Below are 21,028 nucleotides of genomic sequence, written 5' to 3' on the forward strand. Positions count from 1 at the left end.
TGATTAACCGGTAATTAAGTAAATGTTACTTAATCATTCATTCATTAGGTGTTCATTAATTCTTAATAATTAATGAGGAATTAATGAATAATGAATTAGCCTGTAGTTAATTAACAACTATTTAATTAATGAGTAATGAACAGTTAAATAACTGGTCATTACTTACTCATTAATTAAATACTTGTTAAATAATTGTCAATTGAATCAAATGTTAATTGGATTTTAGGGAGCTGTTCTAATGTTAACTGTTAGGAATTCATTGATCGGTGGATTATTCTTTCATCCATTTCTTCCTTTTCTCTTCCAAATTGGTAGATTGAGTGACTATTCTTCCATCTTCTTTTTCTCCCCTGAATTGATCAATAGATAGATTGATGGCTATTCTCCACCCCTTTCCTCCCAATAACATTCATTGGTGTCAACGGTAGGACTACAACTCCCAACCCATTTCATTCATGTGAGATGTGGTCTTCCTCCCGGTCCCTCTCATCCATCCGTCCGTCTGTCCCTTTGTTCGTTGAGTCATTCATTTGTTCTCAATGAGTGTCTGGACCTTGTAGACCAGGTTCCGGGCCAGCTTCAGCATCGCCTGGGTATCGTGCCTCTCGGCCATTTCTAGAACACAAAAAGAAGAGGATTCTGGGAGTTGTCGATTGTTTAAGTGGAGGAGCCATTTTGGAAAAGGGGGAGAAGCCTACCATTGAAGAACTTGATGATGTCAGTGAAGTCCATGTTGTTCTCGAGGATGATGTCTCGGTAGAGCTCCACCAGCGCCAAGGCCATGAAGAGCACAAAGTGGGAGGAAGATGTGCAACGGGCCGCCCAGATGGCCTCCCAGGCGGAGAAGACGTCCTCGTAGAGGAGCTCTGAGGGAAGAAGGAGAAAGAAGGGCTGAGTGAAGGAGAAGATGGAGAAGAACCAGAAGAAAGAAGTAGGAAGGGATGGAGGAGGAGACCAGGATGAAGATGGCCTCCTAGGTGGAAAAGACATCCCCATAGAGGAGCTCTGAGGAAAAAGAGAAGACGGAGAAGATGGAATGGAGATGGAATAGAGGAGGAGATGGTGAAGACGAAAAGAACCTGGAGGAGAAGGAATGGATGGAGAAGAAAACCAAGTGGGGGAGAAGATGAGAGGAAACAGAAGAAAAGAGGAGGGGAAGGAATGGTGATGGAAGAGACCAAAATGGAGAAGAAGACAAGCCAAACCAGAAGGAAGACAAGAAATGGATGGAGAAGGAATGGAAGGAGAAGAGGAAGATGGAAGAGACCCAGATGGAGCAATGGATGAAGAGATGAGAACAACTAGAAGAAAGAAGACTGAGAAGGAATGAGGAGAAGATGGAGGAGAAAGAGAAGGAATGGATGGAGAAGAAGCGGGAGACCAAGATGGAGGAGAAAACCAGAAGAAACAGAAGGAAGGAGAAGGAAAAGGAATGGAGGAGGAACAGAGGAGAAGGCAAAGGAGACCACCAAGATGGAGAAGATGAGAACCAGAAGAAAGTGAAGGAGAAGATGATGGAAAGAAGAAAGGAATGGAGGAGACCAAGATGGAGAAGTAGAGAAGAACCAGAAGAAAAGAGAAGAAGGAATGGATGGAGAAGAAGATGAGAAGAATAAGGAGAAAGAAGGAGAAGGAATGGATGAAGCAGACCAAGATGGATGAGAAAATGAGAAGAACCAAAAGAAAGTAGAGGAGAAGATGATGGAAAGATGAGAGGAACCAGAAGAAAGAAGAAGGTGGAGAAGATGGAAGAGACAAGAGAGGAACCAGAAGAACGAAGGAATGGAGGAAGAAGGAGAAGATGGAGAAGATGAGAAGAAGAAGGTGGAGCAGAAGATGATGGAAAGATGAGAAGAACCAGGAGAAAGAAGACGGTGGAGGAGAAGATGGAAGAGACAAGAGAGGAACTAGAAGAATGAAGATGGAGGAGAAACGATTGATGGATGGAGAAGAAGATGGAGAAGACAAAGGCCTGACCTCTCTTGAAGTCCAGGAGGAACCAGCGGTAGCAGAAGTAGAAGTGGGTGTAGTCGCCGTTCTGATGCATCAGCTCAAAGAGCTCTGAGTCCAAGATCTGCAAGATCAGAGTAAGAAGAGGCCCTTCTCTCGAAATCTCTGGGTTCTCCAACACAATTCTGTGGTTGGCCCCTAGGCACTGGAAGGTCTACAAATTCACACAGAGCTATCCTCTCTAGGAATTTCACATGAAGTTGACCACAGAGTCATGCTGGAAAGCCGTCTTATCTAAGACTGTCCAGGTCCTCCAGTGAGATTCTATGACTATAGCATCATGGTGGAGGATCTACAAATGGGAAGTTGTCCTATCTAGGATTCTCCAGGTCCTCCAGTAAGACTCTATGGCCCACCACCAGCACTGGAGGACCTACAAATGCCTCTTTACAAATGCAGTCCTCCAGCATGAAGTCAATCATAGTCATGCTGGAGGACCTTCAAATGGGAAGTTGTCCAATCTAGGACTCTCCAGGTCCTCCAATGAGACGCGATGACCATCAAGGACCGAGAGATTCCTAGAGAGTCCCCCAAGAGGATCACTCCATGGCCGGTACCTGGATGAGGGATCGCATGTTGGCAAAGTGTGTATCCATGGCTCCTCCATGGGGGAAGTTCTGGTTCATCCTCTTCATGAGTTCGGAGAAGCAGCTGAACGCAAGAGCTTCTGGGTAAAGACAGGAAGAGGGAGGCTGTCAAGAAGCTCCAGCACACATGGGTCCTAAGAGCTAAAGGAGAGGCTCCACCTTAACCGCAAACTCACCATCATCCAAGATGACCAGCAACGGGGCCAAAAGGTCGCACATCCCTTGGACGTAGCCGATGTCCAGGTGATGCCAGACGTAGCTGAGGAAAGGAAGAGGGGTCAACTCTATGAAATCTGACCTAGGAAGTGGGCCTTCTATGGAATCTGACCCACATGGGAAACATATCTTTTATGGAATCTCAACTTCAGACATTTGACCCAGGAAGTGGATCTTCTGTAGAATCTGAGCGACCCAAGAAGTGAACCTTCTATAAAATCTGACCCTCGGACTTTTGAGCCAGGAAATGGATATTTTATGGAATCTGACCCTCAGACTTTCCACCCAGGAAGTGGACATTCTGTGGAATCCCATCCTCTGACCTTCGATTTAGGAAGTGGGCCTTCTATGGAATTTGACCTACCCAGGAAGTGGATTTTTCATGGAATCAGGACTCCATGACTTTGGACCTAGGAAGTGGGCCTACTATGGAATCCTCTTACCTGCACATGACATTCCGGAGCTTCTCCAGGTTGGCCGGGGTGAAGTACCAATAGTTACGGTCGCACCGCTGGACGTCCTTCTCAATCCGGTGGAGGTTGACCGTGTAGAGGTCTAGCAGTTCAGGCTAAAGGGCAGACATGGATGAGTACAACATAATTAGTCAACTGTGGACAACCCTCCTCCAAAATAAAAGGTTATACTATAATTTCTAACTCCTCAAACAAACATACTCACGGAATAAGTGACCCCCGAAGACGAGACGGGTGAGACTTCCCTGACGGTCAAGTCGGTGACAGCCAAGGAGCATGAGTCCAGCGGTGGGTACAGGCTCTCCATTTCTGGCTCCTCCGAGAGGTCGTCTTCTTCACTTGAGTTTGGACGCTCCCCGTTGCGGTCAACCCAACTCTCATTGGAAGGCTTCTCTTGATCGAGGAAATCGGGACCCCGTAATTCACCCTCACCCTCCACCGTAGTCATTCGGTTTTCCACTTCCATTTCAGCACCATATGAATTTTGTACAAGAAGAAGAGTATCGAAGAAACTGCTGTCACCATCCTCGGAATCCATCCGGTCTGGTGTTTTGGCCCGTTTTGATTCACCGTTGTCAGGTTTGGATTCAGTTTGTTCTGCTTCATCAACTGATTCGAAAACCTGCACAAAAGACAGAATCGAGACGGTTGAGAGCCAAAAAATATGAAATCAGGACGATTTGAGAACAGTGGATCTACCAATATTTTTTCAATGTATTTTTGGGTGTTCTCTGAGTAAAAGACACTTTTCTGTTATGTTCTTTGCCTGTTCTGCCTAAGAATGGTGGTGATATCTCACCAAACTATAAGTCCAAAGACTGCAAAGTGGGGTGAAACTGCATTAACTTGACAGTACGGTAACCTCTATAGGAAATGAGACAAATTCTCAATAGTAAAACTTATCATTATGGCAAATAAATTGGGTCTAAGCTCCACCAAATTTGAATAAGGTATTGACCTCAAATCTTTGGGGGGATCCAATAGGGGCAAAGGGGCCACTCAAGCAAGGAATGGGAAAGCAATAGTCACCCCACCTGGGTGCTTCCGCTTGAGTCGCTCTGAAGCCGTGTCAGTTTCTGCGGGCCGGAGCTGCTGCTCTGCGAAGACTTGAAAGAGAAAAGAAGGAACCCGAATAGGGAAAAACCAACAGATTATTATCCTAACTAATAAAATCCTACAAAAAGAACTCAAATTAATTCAACGGAACCCAACCCAACTCAACCCTTGGACAACTCAGCTCAATGGAACCCAACTGAAACATTAGACAACACAACTGAACCGAACCCAAGTGAAACATTGGTCACCTAAACTGGGCAGGGTTAACACAAAAACCTTGGTTTTAAACTTTGGAAGTTTTCTGTTGGAGCCTGCGCAAACGCAGATGCTCCACATGTATGCATTCACAGAGTCCACGAAGAAAAAAAATATTATTATTATAGTTGGGTTGGGATGGTTCAATTGAGTTAGGTTGGTTTCAGTTGAGTTGAATTGAATGATGATGATGATGATTATTATAGTTGAGTTGGGTTGAATTGGATTGTCCAAGATTTGGTTTGAGTTCAGTTCAGTTGAACTGTTGAACTGTCCAAGGTTTCACCTGCATTCATTGAGTTTAATGGAGTGGAGTTGTCCAAGGGTTGGTTGGGTTGAGTTGTCAAAGGATTGACTTGGGTTGAGTTGAGTTGGGTTGAGTTACCCAAGATTTGAGTTGTATTCAGTTGGGTTCATTTGAGTAGAGTTGGGTTCAATTCAGAGTTGGGTTGTCTAGGATTTGAGTTTTGTTCATCAGTTGAGTTGAGTTTGGTTCTGTTGAGTTAGGCCGGGTCCAGTTAGGTTGGGTTCAGTTCAGTTGGGTTGAACTGAGTTATAATTATAAAATTCAACTCAACTGAACCCAACCCAACTCAACAACAACAACAACAACAATATAAGAAGATCTCAATTCAACTCAAGTGAACCCAACTCAACTCAACGGAACCCAACTCAACTATAATAATAATAATAATAACAACTCAATTCAGCTCAACTGAACCCAACCCAACTATACTAATAATAACTCAATTTAACTCAACTGAACCCAAGGAGCCCCCGGTGGCGCAGTGGGTTAAATCCCTATGCCGGCAGGACTGAAGACCGACAGGTCGCAGGTTCGAATCTGGGGACAGGTGGATGAGCTCCTTCTATCAACTCCAGCTCCTCATGCGGGGACATGAGAGAAGCTTCCCACAAGGATGATAAAAACATCAAATCATCCGGGCGTCCCCTGGGCAACGTCCTTGCAGTTTCTCAAGTCGCTCCTGACACGACGCCAACTGAACCCAACCCAACCCAATTGAATACACCTAAATCCTTGGACAACGCAACTCAATGAAACCCAACTCAAACATTAGACAATCCAACTCAAGCATTGGACAACCCAACTCAACTTATGGACTATTCTAATTCTACCCTACTGCTGAACCCAACCCAGACCCTTGGGTCACTGTATGCTGGCCATCTCACCTCGCTGCTGAGGGTGGAGTGGCCATGCATGAGGCGCTCCATGGTGGAGTCTAGGCTGGCCCCCGTAGAGCATTTGGCCAACGCAGCGGCGTGCGACTCCTTCTCGCGCTGGCGGACAATGGCCTCACAGCCAAGCCACTCTGCCATCGTCTGTTCGTAGGCTGAGCGGGTCTGGAGGTCAACCTAGGAAGTAGAGATAGATCTCCATCACCCACAGTGTTGGCTTATGATGAACAGATCTCAGCTTTGACTCATGGAAATCCTATGAATGATAGATCTCAATCATCCACATCTTATGGAGAACTGACCTCTCTCCTCTCTGCTTCTGACATCCTGAATTGGTAATGTCCAAGGAGGAAAGGCCAAACAGATTTCCTGATTTCATGCTGGACGCCTCCAAAGTAGACCAGCCGTAGCAACTCGCTTTCGTTGATTTTCTGGGAGCAAAAAATTAGATGAAAGGGCAAAGGTCACATCATGATACATCTTGGTTTTGATATATCCAAAGCCCTGAAACCTTTTCCTGGAAGTATACCGTGGTCAACTTCTGACACAGGCCATAGAACTGTATCATAAGATGGTCATATTACCGTGTTGTCCTGCAGAAACGCCTCCCAGACGTCGGCCATCAGACCCAAACTTGCGTCGCAAGGCACATCCGGGGACACAATGTCATGGTTGACCAGCGCCGAAAGGTGTGTCCGCACGGTGGAAAGATGGCGGCAGTAGGCCAGCCCTGTGAAATAGATATATTGGTGAGCGATGCCCCAGAAACACAAGCTAATGTCCCACTTGACCAAGAAAGACCTTCAATCCATAGATTTCAACTAATCAAGAGAGTTTTCTTAGGGAATAAATCCGTTGGTGGTCTCCCATTCAAATATTAACTAGGGCCAACCCTACTTAGCTTCCAGGTGTTGTACCTTTTATCGTATTTAGTCCACCTTCCATCTACTATGTGCTACATACTACCTTGGGAACCCAGCAGTGCTCGGGTTATTTGGAAAAGGCATTGTATGCTTTGGGGTGAAAGATAATATCACTTAGGTAACGCCAGTCTTTGGTTTTGTTTTGTATTAATGCTCCCATTAAAAAATGCAAAAACCCGGCCTGTATCCAGTTGGCCATGTTGCCTCTGTGTGCCAAGTTTGCTCCAGATCCGATGTTAGCTGGGTTCAGTGCTCTCTAGATCCCCACTCCACCTGTATTCACAGTTCGACATGTTGGGTCTGTGTACCAAGTTTGGTCCTGATGCATTATGGAGGGGGTTCAGAGTGCTCTGGATGCAGAGCAAACTACAACTCCCACACAGATGGGTCATTCCCTCCCCAATCTCTCCATTATGTTCTGTTGGCAATCAGGGTTCTGTGTGCCATGTGTGTTCCAGATCCACCATTGGGGGCTTGGGTATGCTCTCTGGGTGCAAGGTGAACTACAACTCCCACATGGGTGGGTTAGTCTTTCCCCAAACTCTTCCAGTATGTTCAATTGATCACAGGGGTTTCTGTGTTCAAAGTTTGGTCCAGATCTGTAATTGGTGGGGTCCAGTATGTCTATTGGTCATGGGGATTTTGTTTGTTTCAGGCCTGTTATTTGTGAGGGTTGCAGTGGTCTGTGGAAGTGGGTGAAGGTACAGAAAGCAAATCCCATAGTCTATGGTCCATCCTCCCCCAAACCTCACCAGGACAGAAAGTGCATCATAGGGAGTATGTGTGAGAAATTTTGTCCAGTTGCATCATGCATTTGGGTCGCAGTGGCTTCTGGAAGTCAGAGAAGATACTGCAATTCCCATTGTTCCTGTCCATCCTCTCCCAAAACTCACCAGGATGTTAAGCATGTAATGGAGAGTCTGTGGGACAAGTTGGGTCTAGGTCCATCATTAGTGGGGGTCACAGTAGTCTCTGGATGTGGATGAGGATATTGCAAATCCCATCATCCATGGTCCAGCCTCCCTCAAACTGCACCAGGACATAAAGTGGGTCATGAGGGGGTCTGTGTGGCAAGTTTTGTCCAGGCCCATCATTTGTGGGAGTCACAGTGGTCTCAGAAAGTGAGTGGAGGTACTTGAAATCCCATCACCTATGGCAAGTGTAGTCCAGATCCAAGATTGGTTGGATTCACAGTGTTCTCTGGATGTAGGTGAACTATAACTCCTATACATCAATATCAATTCCCCCCAAACCTCTTATTCAGTTGCTGAACAATTCCTATTTGCTATGTGCCATAGGAAAGGGTAGTAAAGGGTTAAGGGAAAGGCAGTGGGTGGGGTCACTAATGGAGAAAAAAGAGGAACCCTGGGATGTCCCATTAGAACATCTAGGATGAAATTGTCCTCCTTGTGTGGCAGGCAAAATTGGAGGGAGAGCTTTTGGTGGCTCTTCAGCACTGTAGGGTATAGGTGTTTGTGGAGGTTGGAGGCTGTCTGTGTAAATGGACACCTCCGCCACATACACATATACACAATTTTCACTTCTATTGTGTATATAGATTTTTATCATAGTTTCCCATAAGTTACTGAATTCTTACACATTCCCAAATTATTACAATTTTAAGACATTGTTCCCGATTTAACAGTTTTTTTCTCAACATTCCTGAAGTGTGTTGACACTACATATCCCATCATTTAGCACCAGAGGAAGAGAAAAGAGAAAGACTCACATCCATAAAATGCTCGAGAAAGTATCTGGTATTTCATGTTGTCACAAAGGAGCTTGAGTGGAGTTCTGTGGAGAGAAAGTAAGTATTCATTATATTACTATACATATTGTTATATTATTTTATATTGTAGCGTTCTTTTATTTTATACTGGTTTGGGTATTTATTTATTTATTTCGAATACTTTTACCCCGCTCTTCTCAACCCCTGGGGGGACTCAGGGCGGCTTACAATGGGCAATAATTCAATGCCACATCATAAAATACAGAATAACAAATATAACAATTATACATGAACATTAATAAATAAAGATTAAAACAGTATACTTACACTCTGATTAGCTATTGTCCGTCTGGTGGCTGTTTAGCTAGCCATCTACTAATGATTACTCCGCTTAACTTATCCAAATCCTCTTCCATGCCATAGTCAACATTATCAATTGTCCTTTAACCTGATTGCCCGAAGGCCAGAAAACCCTGGAGTTGTGAAGCCACCACATGTTCCACAACTTTGCCCAAATAGGGGAGATTGGAAACTGGCCGGAAGTTGACTAATTGGGTGGGGTCCAGTGATGGTTTTTTCAACAGCGGTTTTATAACAGCTTGTTTTAAGCTGGCTGGAAATTTGCCCTCCTGTAAGGAGGCATCAACCACCACCTTTACCCACTCTGCCAAACCCCCTCTGGCTTCTTTTATCAGCCAGGATGGGCAGGGGTCTAGGATGCATGTGGTAGGTCTCACCTCTCCAAGGATCCTGTCCACATCCTCAAGCTGAACCAACTGAAATGAATTCAATAAAACCAGACAAGCAGGTGCTCTCGTCACATCCTCAAGACTGCTGTTAACGTGGCATCAAACTCAGAACAAATCAGCACAACTTTATCTGCAAAGAACTGAGCAAATGCTTCACAGCGAGCCATCGAGTCATCAGGGATCTCGCTTTTCGGTGGATTTAACAGCTCTCTGACTACTCGGAATAGCTCGGCCGGATGGTTCTTTGCAGACGCAATATTGGCCGCAAGAAATGACTTCTGTGCCACCTTTATTGCCGCATCATAGGATCTTAAGAAGGTGTCTAGACGTGTTTGCGCTGATTTGGACTTCTTCCGATGCCACACGTGCTCTAGCCACCTCTTCTTTCGCTTCATCGCTGCCAGCTCCTCAGTAAACCAAGGGGCTGGTTTAGCTCGGTTACTTGACAGGGGGCGTTCCGGGGCGATTGTGTTGATTGCCCTGGTCATCTCACTATTCCAGCAGGAGACCAAGGTATCGACAGAGTCACCTGCCAAGAGGTGGGAAAATCCCAAGAGCCGTCAGGAATCCATTCGGATCCATAAGTCTCCTGGGGCATTTTAGTAGGTCCACCACCCCTGCGGAGGTTAAGAGATGCAGTAAGTCTAAACCTGATCAGGTAGTGGTTGCTCCATGGCAAAGGAGCGATGGTCAGCTCCTACACCCCACCACCATCATCCCATCCCTGACAGAAAACCAGGTCTAGTGTGTGCCCAGCACTATGAGTGGGACCAGAATCTAATTGGGACAGGCCCATGGTTGCCATGGTGGCCATGAAGTCCTGAGCTGCTCCAGACAGAGAGGTCTCAGCATGAACATTGAAGTCCCCCAAGACTAAAAGTCGGTGAGACTCCAATGCCATGTCCGAGACCACTCCAGCTAGCTCAGGTAAGGAGACTGTAGTGCCGCGGGGTGGTCGGTACACTAACAGTATCCCAAGTGCCAAGTTTGGTCCAGATCCGTCACTGGTGTGGGCCACAGTGCTCTAAGGAAGTGATATAAACTACTGCAAATGCCTTCATCGGTGGTCTATCCTCTCTCAAATTGCACCAGGATGTAGAGTGGGTCTTGGGGGGTCCGTGTGCAAAGTTCTTCTTCTGTCATTGTTGATGCTGGCCAGTCAGAGACCATATGCAAATTGTACCCCAGTGGCAACCAATTAGAAAGCTGCCACAGCCTCAGGCCCTCCCCCCCCCCCCCCCCGCCCGCTTCCTCAGAATGTTGGAGTTTTTTTGCTGGCCAATCAGAGGCCAGTCCTGCTGGCACAGGGGCTCCTGTTGAGGCTGGCCAATCAGAAACCATATGCAAATTTCCTTTCCCTTCTCAGCCACTTGGAAGTCTTGGAGTGTTGTGGCTGGCCAATCAGAGACCTTATGCAAATAGTACCACAGTGGCAACCAATCAGAACGCTGCCACAAACATACCCACATACAAACGTTGACTTTTATTATGTATATAGATATAGATTTATTATAGATATAGATAGATAGATAGATATAAATAAGTTATACAATTTTGTCATATTACATATTATTATACATATTATATTATTATTATTTATTATTTTAAATTTGTATTATAGTATTATTTTATACTATGGTATTATTTCATTTTATATTATATTGTACATATTCTTTAAATTTAAATTTAAATTATTATTTTATATTTTATACTATTACTTTGTATTATTATTTTATGCTATGGTATTTCATTTATAGTATTATATTATTATACATATTATTTTTATATTCTTATTTTATATTATTATAAATTTAGTTTCGCATTATTATTTTATATTATTATTTTGTATTATATAATATTCCATTTTTTTCTTGTTCGTTTCCAGACAAAAGTGTAGTTACCTTTCATGGTTGCACATGTTGGGTGGTCCACTATCGGTGGAGCCACTGTGGGAACATGACGAGCAGGAAGACTTCCGGGTGCTTGGCTGCCATATTGGTGGAATGGCGCCTGAAGCTGCATCCATTATGTCCTGGGAAACTGGGGAACGGAGAAAGAAACTATGATAAACTCGGTACAAGAAGAAAAAGAAATGTGTTATTAGACCGAAATGGAGAGTATATTATGGCGTCAAAATGAGAGAAATAAAGAGGGAAGTATGAGAATGAAGCTCTGATAGAAGCAGAAGCAAAACGAGAGAAATTGAAAGTATGAGAATGAAACTGATAAAAATGAAAGCAAAATGAGAGAAATCGAAAGGTAAGTACGAAAATGAAACTCTGACAGAAACGGAAGCAAAATGAGAGAAATCAAGAGGAAAGTATGAGAATGAAACTGATAGAAGTGGAAGCAAAATGAGAGAAATTGAGAGGAAAGTACGAAAATAAAACTCTGATAGAAATGGAAGCAAAATGAGAGAAATCAAAAGGAAAGTAGGAGAATGATATTCTGATAGAAAGAAGCACAATGAGAGAAATTGAGAGAAAAGTGTGAGAATGAAACTGATAGAAGTGGAAGCAAAATGAGAGAAATCAAAAAGAAAGTGGGAGAATGAAATTCTGATAGAAACAGAACCAAAATGAGAGGAATTGAGAGAAAAGTATGAGAATGAAACTCTGACAGAAGTCGAAGCAAAACCATAGAAATCAAGAGGAAAGTACGAGAATGAAACTCTGATAGAAGCAGAAGCACAATGAGAGAAATTGAGACAAAATATAAGAATGAAACTCTGATAGGAACAAAACCAAAATGAGAGAAATTGAGATGAAAGTATGAGAATGAACTCCAGCAAAGGATCACCGCCTTGTCGGGGCGCTGGAGCTTGAGCACCTCAATGATGTCATGAGCGAAACCGTGAAGGGCCACCCAAGACGGGACGGTTGTGGCAGAGAGGTCAGACCAAGCGTGATCCCTGGGGAAGGCAATGGCAAACCACTCCAGTATCCTTGCCAAGAAAACTAAATGGACCAGTACAACCAGAGATATGTCGGTATGCCATTGGAAGATGGGACTCCCAGGTCGGAAGATGGCCAAAATGCTACTGGGGAGGAGCAGAGGATAAGTTCAACTAGCCCCAGATGTGATGACGCAGCTAGCTCAAAGCCGAAAGGAAGGCTAGCGGCCGACGGTACTGGAGGCGAACGACGAATCCGATGCTCTAAAGATCAACACACCATAGGAACCTGGAATGTAAGATCTATGAGCCAGGGCAAATTGGATGTTGTTATTGGTGAGATGTCAAGACTAAAGATAGACATTCTGGGGGTCAGCGAACTGAAATGGACTGGAATGGGCCACTTCACATCAGATGACCACCAGATCTACTACTGCGGACAAGAGGAACATCGAAGAAATGGAGTAGCCTTCATAATTAATAAGAAATTCGCTAAAGCGGTGCTTGGATACAACCCAAAAAATGACAGAATGATCTCAATTCGAGTGCAAGGAAAGCTTTTCAACATCACAGTGATCCAAATATACGCCCCAACCACAGCTGCTGAAGAAGCAGAAGTAGATCAATTCTATGAGGATCTGCAGGACCTACTGGATAATACACCAAAAAGAGACATTATTTTCATTACAGGAGACTGGAATGCCAAGGTGGGAAGTCAAATGACAACAGGGATCACAGGCAAGCATGGTCTGGGAGAACAAAATGAAGCGGGACGCAGGCTGATAGAATTCTGCCAGGAAAATTCGCTGTGTATAACGAATACTCTCTTCCAACAACCTAAAAGACGGCTTTACACATGGACCTCACCAGATGGTCAACACCGAAATCAGATTGACTACATCCTTTGCAGCCAAAGGTGGCGGACATCCATCCAGTCGGTGAAAACAAGACCTGGGGCTGACTGTAGCTCAGATCACGAACTTCTTATTGCCCAATTTAGAATAAAACTAAAGAGATCAGGGAAAATACACAGACCAGTTAGATATGATCTCACTAACATTCCTAGCGAATATACAGTGGAAGTGAAGAACAGATTTGAAGGACTAGATTTAGTAAACAGAGTCCCAGAAGAACTATGGACAGAAGTCCGAGACATTGTTCAGGAGGCGGCAACAAAGTACGTTCCAAAGAAAAAGAAAACCAAGAAGGCAAAATGGTTGTCTGCTGAGACACTGGAAGTAGCCCAAGAAAGGAGGAAAGCAAAAGGAAACAGGGATAATAAGGGGAGATATGCCCAGTTAAATGCGCAATTCCAGAGGTTAGCCAGAAGAGATAAGGAACTGTTTTTAAATAAGCAATGCATGGAAGTGGAAGAAGACAACAGAATAGGAAGGACAAGAGACCTCTTCCAGAAAATTAGAAACATTGGAGGTAAATTTCAGGCAAAAATTGGTATGATAAGAAACAAAGATGGCAGGGACCTAACAGAAGCTGAAGAGATCAAGAGAAGGTGGCGAGACTATACAGAAGATCTGTATAGGAAGGATAATAATATTGAGGATAGTTATGACGGTGTGGTGAATGAATTAGAACCAGACATCCTGAGGAGTGAGGTTGAATGGGCCTTAAGAAGCATTGCTAACAACAAGGCAGCAGGAGACGATGGGATCCCAGCTGAACTGTTTAAAATCTTAAAAGATGATGCTGTCAAGGTGATGCATGCCATTTGCCAGCAAATATGGAAAACACAAGAATGGCCATCAGACTGGAAAAAATCAACGTATATCCCCATACCAAAAAAGGGAAATGCGAAAGACTGCTCCAACTTCCGTACAGTGGCCCTTATTTCTCATGCCAGTAAGGTAATGCTCAAGATCCTGCAAGGAAGACTCCAGCAATACATGGAGCGAGAGTTGCCAGATGTTCAAGCTGGGTTTAGAAAAGGCAGAGGAACGAGAGACCAGATTGCCAATATCCGCTGGATAATGGAGAAAGGCAGGGAGTTTCAGAAAAACATCTACTTCTGCTTCATTGACTATTCTAAAGCCTTTGACTGTGTGGATCATAATAAATTGTGGCAAGTTCTTAGTGGGATGGGCATCCCAAGCCACCTTGTCTCTCTCCTGAGGAATCTGTACAAGGACCAAGTAGCAACAGTCAGAACTGACCACGGAACAACAGACTGGTTCAAGATTGGGAAAGGCGTACGGCAAGGCTGCATCCTCTCACCCAACCTTTTTAACTTGTATGCAGAACACATCATGCGATGTGCGGGGCTGGATGAATGCAAAGCTGGGGTGAAAATTGCTGGAAGAAACATTAACAACCTCAGATATGCAGATGACACCACTCTGATGGCCGAAAGCGAGGAGGAGCTGAGGAGCCTTCTCATCAAGGTGAAAGAAGAAAGCGCAAAAGCCGGGTTGCAGCTAAACGTCAAAAAAACCAAGATTATGGCAACAAGAATGATTGACAACTGGAAAATAGAGGGAGAAACCGTGGAGGCCGTGACAGACTTTGTATTTCTAGGTGCAAAGATTACTGCAGATGCAGACTGCGGCCAGGAAATCAGAAGACGCTTACTTCTTGGGAGGAGAGCAATGTCCAGTCTCGATAAAATAGTGAAGAGTAGAGACATCAGACTGGCAACAAAGATCCGCCTAGTCAAAGCCATGGTATTCCCTGTAGTCACCTACGGATGTGAGAGCTGGACCTTAGGGAAGGCTGAGCGAAGGAAGATCGATGCTTTTGAGCTGTGGTGTTGGAGGAAAGTGCTGAGAGTGCCTTGGACCGCGAGAAGATCCAACCAGTCCATCCTCCAGGAAATAAAGCCCGGCTGCTCACTGGAGGGAAAGATACTAGAGACAAAGTTGAAGTACTTTGGCCACATCATGAGGAGACGGGAGGGCCTAGAGAAGACAATTATGCTGGGGAAAGTGGAAGGCAAAAGGAAGAGGGGCCGACCAAGGGCAAGATGGATGGATGGCATCCTTGAAGTGACTGGACTGACCTTGAGGGAGCTGGGGGTGGTGACGGCCGACAGGGAGCTCTGGCGTAGGCTGGTCCATGAGGTCACGAAGAGTCGGAGACGACTGAACGAATGAACAACAACAACATGAGAATGAAACTCAGATGAAACCAGTGTGAGAAGAAAATGAAATGGGTTATTAGACAGAAGTTGAGATTAAATTAAGGTGTCAAAACGAGAAAAACTGAGATGAAAGTACAAGAGTGAAATGGAACCAAAACGGAAGAAATTGAGACTAAAGCACAAGAATAAAACACAGATGAAATCATTACAAGAAGAAAAGGGCTATTAGAGAGAAAGCAGTATTAAATTATGAGAATGAAACAAAAGAAATAGAGATGAAAGTATGTAAGGAAAGTCAGATAAAATCAGAAGAAGAAGAAATGGAAATGTGTTAAGCTCTGATAGAAACGGAACCAAAACAAGAGAAACTGAAAGTATGAGAATGACATTAGTACGAAAAGAAAAGGAAATGGGTTACTAGATCACAATCAAGATTAAATTACGGCACCAAAACGAGAGAAAACGAATATATGAGAATGAAACTATGATTGAAATGAACCAAAACAAGAGAAACAGATGAAAATACAAGAATGAAACTCAGATGAAATCAGTACAAGAAGAAAAAGTTATCGGCAAGAAATCGAGATTAAATTACAAGAATGAAAAAGGCAAGATTAAAGAACGAGAATGAAAACTCAGATATGAGAGTACGAGAAGGAAACAGATTGCAGGAGAAAAATCGAGATTGCAAGAATGAAACTCATATGAAAAACAAACTAGTCATTGGAAAGAAAACAATTTTTTTTTAAAACGAGTATTAAACCTTGATTAAAATCAACATCAGAAGAAAAGGGAAACAATTTACTGGAAAGAAACTGAGAGGCGGCATGATCCAAGTTGGTCACATAATCATCATCCAATCAATATGTAGGAGGAAATTCAAGAAGCTAGAGGAAATGATAGCTATTAAGGTAAATATGCCAACCGCATAATTCACAATGGTCTTCCTGACCAGACCATTGTATGGTTTGCGGGGAGATGTGGGTTGCCACCCCAAGAGAGTCCAGAGATGGTTTCGGGATTACCACCACTTTGCCAGACATCAGAGTTGTGTTGTTGGAGCCCAGGAGATGGCAAGAAGGACCATTAAGCACAACTGAAGAGGAGGAAAAGGAGAATCAGGAGTGGGATGGGGAGTCAACAAATGTCAACTCCATGGAGTCAATGGGCCATTAGGGTCAACCAAGGAATCAAGCGTTGATGAGCCAATATGGTGGTCAACCCCATGGAGTCAATGGGTCCTCGAGATCAATCACAGTAGACTCACTGAATCACTGGGATTGACATTGACCCCGTGGGGTTGACCTTCATGTTGGGTCTACTGTGGTTGAATCTAAGGACCCATTGACTCCATCATGTCAACTCAACAGTTGATTCAATAGGTCCACCAAGGTTGGAGGACTCATTGATTGCATCATGTTGACTCGAGTGTTAACAGTTGAGACTATGGGTCTACCATGATTGGATCTAAGGACCCATTGACTCCACCATGTTGACTCTCCACTCAACAGTAAGGGTCTATTGTGGTTGGATCTAAGGACTCATTGAGTCCATAATGTTCACTCAATGCTTAACAGTTCAGTCTGTGGGTTGATTGTGGTTGGATCTAAGGACCAATTGACTACATCATGTTGACACGCCATCCAACACTTGAGTCCACAGTTCAACAATGGCTGGTTCTAAGGATCCATTGACTCAATGGAACTTTTATTTATGGAAATCCTTCAGGTTGACTCATCACTCACCAGTCGATTCAATGGGTCTACTGTGATTGGATATTATTATCAACATCAACAACAACTAAGAACCCATTGAGTCCATCATGCTGACTGACCAACCAATCGTTGAGTCTATGGGTTAACAATGGCTGGTTCTAAGGATCTGTTGATTCAACAGTTGACTCAATGAGTCTACTATGGTTGGATCTAAGGATCCATTGAGTCTATCATGTTGACTTGCCATCCAACAATTGAGTCTACGGGTCAACAATTACTGGTTCTAAGGGTCCATTGACTCAATGGGACTACTATAGTAGGATCTAAAGACTCACCACTCAGCAGTTGACACAATGGGTCTACTGTGATTGGATAATATTGTCATCATCACAATCTAAGGACCTATTGAGCCCATCATGTTGAGTGAACCCTCAACAGTTTATTCAATGGATCTACTGTGATTGGATATCATCATCATCATCACCATCGTTTAAGTACTCACTGAGACCATCATGTTGACTCACCATCCAACAGTTCATTCAATGGGATATTATTATCATCATCATCGGAGCCCCTGTGGTACAATGGGTTAAACCCTTGTGCCAGAAGAACTGCTGATCGACAGGTCAGCAGTTCAAATCTGGGGAGAGTGGGTTGAGCTCCTTCTGTCAGCTCCAGCTCCCCATGCGGGGACATGAGACAACCCTCCCAAAAGGATGTTAAAATATCAAACATCCAGGAGTCCCCTTGGCAACGTCCTTGCAAACGGCCAATTCTCTCACACCAGAAGTGACTTACAGTTTTTCAAGTCGCTCCTGACACACACAAAAAAATCATCATCACCATCAGCTAAGAACACATTGAGTCCATCATGTTGACAACACTCAGCAGTTGAGTCTATGGGTCAACAATAGCTGTTTCTATCAACCCATTGACTCACTGGGGCTGAGAACAATCCAGAAGATCCAACCAATATTCCCCCATCCCAATAGACTCACCAAAGTCGGACTGCATGCCCGGGTAGAGGATCCGGAAGACGTAATCGGTGGCCTCCTCATCCTCTTTGTCTGATTCCGAAGACCCTGGAGAATTTCTCTTCTTCAGTTTCGGGAAGACCTTCCCCTGGAAGGAAGTGGGGCACAATTAAGGGACGTGGAAGACGGGAATGACATGATGGCGAAAGGGAGAAATGTGGCCATGTTTACCTTTCCCCTCTGGGACCACAGGGGAGGGTCCAGTTGTCCATGGGGCAGGAGGCCATTCTCCAGGCAGGATAGGAACTGGAGGAGGTGCCCTCCTTTGGGGAACCGGAGAGGGGGGCGTTGGATCCCATCCTGACTCACCAGAACCACTGTGCCTCCACTGTCCACTATGGGAGAGAGAGAACAACGAAGGTCAGTCCCATAGATTCAATGGGGTTTCATTAGGTTCAACAATTTTGAGCTGATTGTCAGTTATTTTAACCATGGGTCAATCCAATCTCAAGGACAACCCTATGGATTCAATGGGGTTTCATTGGGTTCAACCACTTGCGTTGAAGGTTCATTGCCTTGAATATGAGCCAACCCAAAACCAAGTCAATCCCATGGATTCAATGGGTTCAGCCATCTGGATTGATGGTTGGTTATCTTGACCATGACCCAACCCAATGGCAAGTCAAGCCCATGGATTCAATGAGGTTTCATTGGGTCCAACCATTTGTGTTGATGGTTGGCCATCTTGACCATGACTCAACAGTGAGTCAATCCTATGGATTCAATGTGGTTTGATTGGGTTCAACCCTTTGGGCTGATAGTTGGTTGTCTTGGCCATGAGTCAACCCAATCCAAAGGTCAATCATATGAATTCAAAGGGTCTACTTTAGGCCGAACCAATTGGGTTGATGGTTGGCTATCTTGACCTAGAGTCAACCCAATGGTAAGTCAATTCAAAGGTCAATCCCATGGATTCAATGAGGTTTCATTGGGTTCAACCACTTGAATTGATGGTTCACTGTCTTTACCTATAGTCAACCCAATCTCTAAATCAATCCCATTGATTCAGTGGGTTTTCTTTGGGTTCAACCACTTGGGCTGATGATTTGTTGTCTTGACCTAGAGTCAACCCAGTCCAAAGGCCAATCTCAGGGATTCAATGGAGTTACACTGGGTTCAACGCTCTTGTATTGATGATCAGTTGACTTATTTATGGGTCAACCCAATCTAAAGGTCAACCCCATGGATTCAATGGGTCAACTTGGGTTCAACCAATTGGGTTGCTGGTTGGCCATCTTGACCAAGGGTCAGCCAAATCCAAAGGTCAACACTATAGATTCAATGGTCTTTCACTGGGTTCGACCACTTAGGTTGATGGCTGGCCATCTTGATCATTGGTAGACCCAACGGCGAGTCAATCCAAAGGTCTATCCCATAGATTCAATGGGCTTTCATTGGGTCTACTATAGTTGGGTCAAGGCCTACCTGGATGAATTCCCCATAGACTCACCTTGTTGGTGGCAATGCAAGTAGACGATCTCCTCCAAGTGGATGGTCATGGCATAGTCCCAGTAGACGCTACAGTAACAAGATAGATATATAGATAGTGAGAACCCTCCCGACAGATATCCATTGAACCCCCAAAGATCATTTTGGACAGGATTGAACCCCAAAGGTCATCTAGACCGACCAAGGAGACCTCAGATGACTTCAAAGAGGGAGTCGCAACCTTTTCTCATAGTCAAGGTCCCCCACGGATCCGTTCATGAGCTGGTTTGGCGTCCACTTGAGGGTCATCACATCGGCCGTCTGGTGGAGGGATAGGTAGCCCGGAATGGCCTCCATGTCATCTCGCTAGGAAGAGAAAACCAGAGAAGTAAGTGCTAGGAGGACTCCCACAGGAAGTTACCATAGAGATGTCCTGGAGGACAAAGAAAGTTCCTAGAGATAATAATAAAATAATATAAATGATAATAATAAAACCCTAAAAGCCATCTATACTAACTGCTTCTGGTATACAATTAAAGTAACAACAATAATAAATATAAAATAACAAAAATATAACAACACAGTAAAATAATATTATTAAAGTAATAATAATATGAAATATGAAATAACAGTAATAGATAATACAAGAGTAAAATAAATAAAATAGCAATGTATATAATAAATATAATAATTATATACTGTATAATAATAATAATAACAACATTATGAGCTTACAATATAGGACCGAACACTAGGTGTCGTTAAAGGGGAATGCAATGAAGAGCTTGTAATCCAAAATAATAAATAGGAATAAATAATTAATAACCAGACAATGATATTACATAATAATCAAATAATATAATTAATAAATTAATAAATAATGTCACTGACCGGCTGGACGAGTACATTGTTCTTGCCATAGAGGAGGGTGGCCCTGTTGTTCTGGTGGAGGGAGGCCACGTAATCCCGGGCCGAGAGGGAAGGCCGGTCATCCATGCTCCCAGTGGACGAGTGCCTCTTCTGGATCTGTCCGAATTATAGAACGGGTCATTAGCTTGAGCCCTATATATACGTATAACATTAATTAATCCTCCCATTACAGACGTACACAGAGGGCAGGGCGCTTGGTGGGAGAGTCCTGGCGGCCATGGGAGGAGCCATGGATGCGGTGGCGCTGCACCAGTTCGTCAGCTGACGGATCGGTCCAGAAGTGGTCCGAAGTCTTCATCCGGGTGTATTCCAAGGCACAGGGCCCCACTTAATAAATAAATATGTAATAAATAAATATATAATAATAATAATAATAATAATAATAATAATAAAAATAATAATACTAATAAATAAATATTTAGGTTGAAATGAATTATCTGCAATATAAGACTGAACACTAGGTGTCCCTAAAATGCAATGTAATGAATGGCATGCCATTGAAGACTATGAGCTTGCAATATAAGACTGAACACAAGGTGTTATCTTGCAATATAACACTGAACAGTAAGTAGTGCCAAAGAGATTGGAAAAAATGCATTGGCTTAAGTTGCAATTACAATACTGAACACTAGATGGCCGAAATTAATTAATTAGTCCTTGTTACCGAGCAACGAAGCAAGGATCGGTCCATCGACTGGGTCCATCAGCAAGGCTTCCTTCTCATAGTATTTACTACAGAAGA

The 21,028-nt window shown here is 43.8% G+C and overlaps 1 protein-coding gene across 1 annotated transcript in view; it reads right to left on the reverse strand.

Moving 5' to 3' along the window:
- SGSM1 (small G protein signaling modulator 1) overlaps positions 1-21,028 on the reverse strand; it is a 49,871-nt gene continuing 28,843 nt past the window's right edge. Inside the window, exons 5-24 of the mRNA XM_060784777.2 lie at positions 20,951-21,018; positions 20,465-20,613; positions 20,248-20,382; positions 19,598-19,722; positions 19,379-19,446; positions 18,100-18,263; positions 17,893-18,016; positions 11,097-11,235; positions 8,447-8,511; positions 6,379-6,524; positions 6,097-6,225; positions 5,789-5,971; positions 4,321-4,392; positions 3,492-3,908; positions 3,257-3,381; positions 2,774-2,856; positions 2,568-2,677; positions 1,978-2,074; positions 699-866; positions 1-615 (exon numbers count right to left, since the gene is read on the reverse strand). Of these exons, the coding sequence (XP_060640760.2) occupies positions 527-615; positions 699-866; positions 1,978-2,074; positions 2,568-2,677; positions 2,774-2,856; positions 3,257-3,381; positions 3,492-3,908; positions 4,321-4,392; positions 5,789-5,971; positions 6,097-6,225; positions 6,379-6,524; positions 8,447-8,511; positions 11,097-11,235; positions 17,893-18,016; positions 18,100-18,263; positions 19,379-19,446; positions 19,598-19,722; positions 20,248-20,382; positions 20,465-20,613; positions 20,951-21,018 (2,656 nt within the window). The 3' untranslated portion in view covers positions 1-526. The remainder of the gene's footprint in view (positions 616-698; positions 867-1,977; positions 2,075-2,567; positions 2,678-2,773; positions 2,857-3,256; positions 3,382-3,491; positions 3,909-4,320; positions 4,393-5,788; positions 5,972-6,096; positions 6,226-6,378; positions 6,525-8,446; positions 8,512-11,096; positions 11,236-17,892; positions 18,017-18,099; positions 18,264-19,378; positions 19,447-19,597; positions 19,723-20,247; positions 20,383-20,464; positions 20,614-20,950; positions 21,019-21,028) is intronic.

This window comes from Anolis sagrei, chromosome X (genome assembly GCF_037176765.1).
Source record: "Anolis sagrei isolate rAnoSag1 chromosome X, rAnoSag1.mat, whole genome shotgun sequence".
NCBI classification, from domain to species: domain Eukaryota; kingdom Metazoa; phylum Chordata; class Lepidosauria; order Squamata; family Dactyloidae; genus Anolis; species Anolis sagrei.